The sequence below is a fragment of the Nanorana parkeri genome, unplaced genomic scaffold (genome assembly GCF_000935625.1).
Source record: "Nanorana parkeri isolate BGI_ZX_2015 unplaced genomic scaffold, ASM93562v1 scaffold98, whole genome shotgun sequence".
Classification (NCBI taxonomy): Eukaryota; Metazoa; Chordata; class Amphibia; order Anura; family Dicroglossidae; genus Nanorana; species Nanorana parkeri.
In genome coordinates, this window is record NW_017306366.1 from 488,048 (window position 1) to 494,047 (window position 6,000).

Consider the following 6,000-nt stretch of genomic DNA (forward strand, 5'->3'; position numbering starts at 1 on the left):
TGTGAAGAGGGCTCCTAGTGAGACAGGTGGGTAACTCGGATGTGAAGAGGGCTCCTAGTGAGACAGGTGGGTAACTCGGATGTGAAGAGGGCTCCTAGTGAGACAGGTGGGTAACTCGGATGTGAAGAGGGCTCCTAGTGAGACAGGTGGGTAACTCGGATGTGAAGAGGGCTCCTAGTGAGACAGGTGGGTAACTCGGATGTGAAGAGGGCTCCTAGTGAGACAGGTGGGTAACTCGGATGTGAAGAGGGCTCCTAGTGAGACAGGTGGGTAACTCGGATGTGAAGAGGGCTCCTAGTGAGACAGGTGGGTAACTCGGATGTGAAGAGGGCTCCTAGTGAGACAGGTGGGTAACTCGGATGTGAAGAGGGCTCCTAGTGAGACAGGTGGGTAACTCGGATGTGAAGAGGGCTCCTAGTGAGACAGGTGGGTAACTCGGATGTGAAGAGGGCTCCTAGTGAGACAGGTGGGTAACTCGGATGTGAAGAGGGCTCCTAGTGAGACAGGTGGGTAACTCGGATGTGAAGAGGGCTCCTAGTGAGACAGGTGGGTAACTCGGATGTGAAGAGGGCTCCTAGTGAGACAGGTGGGTAACTCGGATGTGAAGAGGGCTCCTAGTGAGACAGGTGGGTAACTCGGATGTGAAGAGGGCTCCTAGTGAGACAGGTGGGTAACTCGGATGTGAAGAGGGCTCCTAGTGAGACAGGTGGGTAACTCGGATGTGAAGAGGGCTCCTAGTGAGACAGGTGGGTAACTCGGATGTGAAGAGGGCTCCTAGTGAGACAGGTGGGTAACTCGGATGTGAAGAGGGCTCCTAGTGAGACAGGTGGGTAACTCGGATGTGAAGAGGGCTCCTAGTGAGAGAGATGGGTAACTCTGATGTAAAGAGGGCTCCTAGTGAGAGAGGTGGGTAACTCGAATGTGAAGAGGGCTCCTAGTGAGAGAGGTGGGTAACTCTGATGTGAAGAGGGCTCCTAGTGAGAAAGGGGTGTGACTCTGATGTGAAAGAAGGGGGCTCCTGATGTGAAGGGGCAGGACTGCAAAGTAATGGGTGGAACCCCACTTTTGTGTGTGGGGCCCCCCCATAAAATCCAAACCAGACAATTTACATTTTAGACTGGGGTGCCTCGAGATTTTGCATAGGGTGCTGTGACTAAAAAAAAAGGTTGCTAAATGTTGCTATAGGGGACCACCTGTAGTTCCTCTCTCCAAGATTTTCCAGGGTCCCTTCTGGAAGTCCTCCACCTTCCTCCTACCCACCAAGGGTGAACATAGCAATGGCTGCTGTGACTTAGTACCCTATAGGACAGGGTGGGATACTCTGGCCCTCCAGCTGTGCTTCACTACAAATCCCAACATAACTCTCTCTCTCTATGCGAGTCATGCCGGTAACTGTCAGTCTTGCAATGCCTCATGGGACTTGTAGTTCCACAGCAGTTAAAGTGCCACCCCTGCCATAGGAGGAGGTATCTATGGTTATATGCCCTGATCCAGGTTATCCTTTGTAAGTGAAACATTTATTTTATTAGAAGACATTCACCTGCACTATGCAGTGCGAGTGGCGTCACAAGGGGGGCGCGGCACGCCGCCGGGTGACACCATTGCAGGGGTGACACCAAAATGACTGACAGCCATTTTGGTGTCACCCCCTCTAAAAAGTCGGGCACTCGATTATGGACCGAGAGCCCAACAGTTTCAGGAGAGAGGGGGGGTCCCGGCGGGTGAACGTCCCATCCTCTCTCTGCCGGCGTCCATCATCGAGGCGTCAATCAGATGGCTGCGCAAGCACGATGACGTGTGATGATGACACGGCCGGGTGTCACCCGAACTCGGGACGCCCCTGTGCAGTGCACTCCGTTTTTTGCTCTTTTTATTTAAAGTACAACTGAAGCCAAAACTTTTTTTGTTTTGTTTTGGATAGAGTGGAGACCTGCCAGGTTTTTATTACTGTCTGTGCCCCATTAAGGGAGGAGATTCACTCTCTCTATTTGTCCTGGTGACCAAATTGTCACCAGAACAGGAATAGATGACAAATCCTTCAATGTACACACTAGTTCTGGTGACCCTGATGAGCACCAAGGATTTCCTCTCACTTCCTGTCCTGGCTATCAGACAGGAAGTGAAGGGAAATCTTTCTAATAGGCAAAACAAAAAAGCTGACAGGGGTTTTAGCCCTTCCTTGCTCTATCCATAACTAAAAAAAAATAAAGTTTTGTCTTCAGTTCTACTGTAACAATGGAATATATAAGTACAGAATCATGAACTGGGAAATGGCCACGGGCTGCTTGTACTGTGACCTGCTCCTGTAAGCGAGGTTCATACCTTTGCGCCTGCGTTTTGAGGATGTGATCCCCCCCGCCCCCCCCCCGGAAGTGTCGATATTCGGTCACAATTGTGACACTGATGTCTCTGCTTAGCAATGTCAGATTGTTGCTGCAGAGCGAGCTAAAGTAAGAACACCTACTAGAGATGGCCTACTTGTATTTATTTTACAGGATAAGAGGAGGTGACAGGGTCTCTTTAACATGAAGTTCCCCAAGCTTACAAGCAGCCCATGGTAATAGGAGGGGAAGGTTTAAAGATCCTCGTACATGGGTGACAACTACCAGCTATGGCATGAACTAGGTAAAGGTAACAGAGCACTACACAGGGATGTGCGTGACGTCACTGACGTGATCATTTGCGTCCCCTGTGGCCTTTTCTCACCAGGATGTCTCGAAACAATAACTGTGTGGCCGGCTGCACGGTCCAGTCCACGGCGCCGCCGTCGGGAATGCGGATCCGGATGACCAGGGCCTGGCTATCCATGTCCTGAGGAAGGTCGTAGCTCAGTAACAGCATCCCGGCCCCTGCCGGGTTACATTGTTTGGGGAACGGGGAACTGAGAGTGACTGGAGGAACTAAGATTTCCGTGCCGGAAGCCTGGGGAAGAAAAGGGCAAAGGACACGTCGCCATATTTGAAGTGGGCACATCGTCATTTGAACGTTTTCGTGCCATGTTGCTGTTTGGCAAACAGTAATGGAAGGCTGTGCAATGTCGTGGGTTCATGTCTGTAATGTTATATTTCTGTACCGACCTTAACCTTAAAACATTTACAGTATTTGATTAATATATGTTAATTAACATCTATAAATGCTAATATGTAACACCTCACTTGAGTGAATTTATTAAAACTGGAACATCTGTGCAAAGTAACCAATCAGCTTCTATATTTAGCTTGTTCAGTTAAGATTTAAAAACGAAAGATAGAAGCTGATTGGCTGCCATGCAAAGCTGCTCCAGATTATGTTTGCTTCAATCTTAGTAAATTCCCCCTCAATGAGGGGAATTTATCAAAACTGGAGCAGACAGAATCTGGAGCAGATGCCCAATCAGCTTCAATCTTTCATTTTCAAAGCTTAAAGGGGTTCTAATCACTCTGTTTTTTTGCCTATATCTACTGCTATCAAGCAGTAGATATAGGCAAAAAGTAAAATAAAAAAAAATGCTTTAACAGCGGTTTAAACTTACCTTGTTTTTGCAGCGCGCGGCCGCCTGAGAAACCGAAACTGTTCATGCGGCCCCAAAGCATCTAGGGGCGGGCGCATGCGCAGTTCCGATTCTCGGCCGGGAGACGAGCAGAGACGCAAGGTAAGTATATGGATGGCATGCACCCATATGCAGACACCGTGGGATCAGAAGTGCCTGCAAGGAGAGAGGAGTCCGCGCTGGATCGGAGAGCCGCCGCACTGCTGGAGTGACAGATGGAAACATCAGGAAAGAAGAAGATCAGATTAAGAGACATCATTTAAGGTAAGTGCTGACATTAACATTGGGGGGAGGGGGAAAAAATGTAATGTCCCTTTAACTGAAAAGAGAAGCTGATTGGTTGCTATGGGCAACTGCTTCAGATTATGTCTGCTTTAGTTGTGATGAATTCCCCCCACTGTGTGTGGTTATATATTAGGGATGCACCGATACTGAGTATTGGTGCCAATAGTGACTCGCCCCCCGGCTTTCTGATTGGCCGGGAAGCCCGCTCCATGCTCCCTCGTCACTTGATGATGAGGAAGCATGGAGCCAGCTTCCTAGTCATTCAGGAAGCCGGACGGCGTGTAATGAGTCTCCGCCCAAAACCCCCTGATTGGTCGGGAAGCTGGCCAATCAGGAAGGCAGGCGGTGAGTCATTACCCGCCCCCTGGCTTCCTCATTGGTCAGAAAGCCGGCTCCTTGTCACCTAGTGACGAGAGAGCATGGAGACAGCTTCCCGGCTAATCAGGAAGCCAGTGGACGTCGTTACACACCACCCCGGTTTCGGCGAGTACTTTAAAAAATATTGGTACTCGATATCGAAAAAACGAGGTGTGACAATTTAAATCCAGGAATGGACTGTAAAAAAATTAAATGTTTGCGTGAAAATTGGCAAAAGTGCAAGTGAAACTTTAGCTGTGTCACAATAGGCCTATGGTGAATATTCCATGGGGATATCAAGTGTTTATGAATGGCATAGGAGTTTAAGGAGGAGCGGGAAGATGTCCACGAAGACCAGAACTCTGGCCTGACAAGTGAATTCTCCGCCACGACAATGCTCCCGCACAAGATGCGTTAAAGGAGAACTATGACATGAGTGATTTCCACTCACCTCATAGTTCTAAGCCGACCTGTGACCAATGAGACTGTCACAGGTCGGCTCAGTAGATCGGGAGGTGAGCGAACAAATACCGGGTTCCCTCACCTCTCGATCCTGTCACGGCTCTCTGCCGTGACAGGGGCAGGGGCTGGATTCCCCTCTCCCCGCTCCGATCTGCCAGCGCTGACTGGCGGAACGGACGGGGGAGGGGGCGGGTACAGCTGGCTCTGCCTCTAGATAGGCAGAGCCAGCTGTCACTCACGCAGCGGGGCGGATCCCGTCACCTAAGTCGGGATCCGCTCCAGGTGCGGCGTCTCAGTATACCGCGAGCTGTAGCTCGCGGTATACTGAGCTTAGGGTAACGGTAGGACGCTAGTTTGTGTCCTACCGTTACCCCAAGGAAAACTATGGGGAAAAACACTGACCCCGTAGTTCTCCTTTAAGTGTTTGCGAGTTTCTGGTCCAGAAGTGCATTTCCGAAATTGCCTTGAGAGGACACAGATTTGATGACATTCCGGACATCCAGCAAGCCGAGACAAAGATACTGCGCAGCATTCTGGAAAACGAATTCCAGGAAAGTTTCCGGCAGTGGCAAGGTCGTCTAGAAAAGTGCGTCGCTTCACAAGGGGACAACTTTGAAGGTGACAACAGCAGCTAGTGTATAGGTAAGCAAACATTTTGTTAATCCGCTGCTCCAGATTCCTGTCACTCATTTTACACCAACAGCGCAACGCACACACATGTGTTACTTCTTCTACTACTGCGTAAGGACTGAGCCAATTGGTCTGTGACCCAGGTGAGTGCAATTTAGAACATGACAGAACACGCTCGAGTGTGAATAGCTGTGTGACTACACCGCGGGCATTCCGGGAGCCTAATACTATTATTATTATTACATAGTATTTATATAGCGCCAACAGTTTGCGCAGCGCTTTACAATATAAGGAAGACATTACAGTTACAATACAATTCAAGACAAGATGGTAAGGAGGGCAAGCCTAATGCCTGCCCACAATACATAAAGTGAAACTCAAAGGGCTGGCTCACAACATATGCGGTGACTGGTGTTTTTCAGCAACTGAACACTTGTTATCTATGTGCCCCATTCATATTGCATTGCGGGTGTGATGTGGAATGCTGTTCACAAAAATGCATACATTTTTTCACAGCGCACTGGATTGCACCTCCGGTCACCGCAGCTCAGCACACCGGTTCCTAGGGGGAGACCTGAATCAAGTGTACTGTTTGCACACTCCAAATAAAGTTAAAAAAAAGTGAACAGAGTTATGCTGAAACAGCGCATCACCTCCTGCACCCCCCTCCCGACCCCCCCAACCACCACCAGTTAACCTCCCCCCCAAAGTACACCAGACCTCTCAGCACACTAGCC

The 6,000-nt window shown here is 49.5% G+C and overlaps 1 protein-coding gene across 1 annotated transcript in view; it reads right to left on the reverse strand.

Moving 5' to 3' along the window:
- The window catches only part of MAP2K5 (mitogen-activated protein kinase kinase 5), a 141,758-nt gene extending 138,795 nt beyond the window's left edge, over positions 1-2,963 (reverse strand). The window contains exon 1 of the mRNA XM_018552818.1: positions 2,707-2,963. Within this exon, the coding sequence (XP_018408320.1) occupies positions 2,707-2,841 (135 nt within the window). The 5' untranslated portion in view covers positions 2,842-2,963. The remainder of the gene's footprint in view (positions 1-2,706) is intronic.
- Between the last annotated feature and the right edge of the window lie 3,037 nt (positions 2,964-6,000).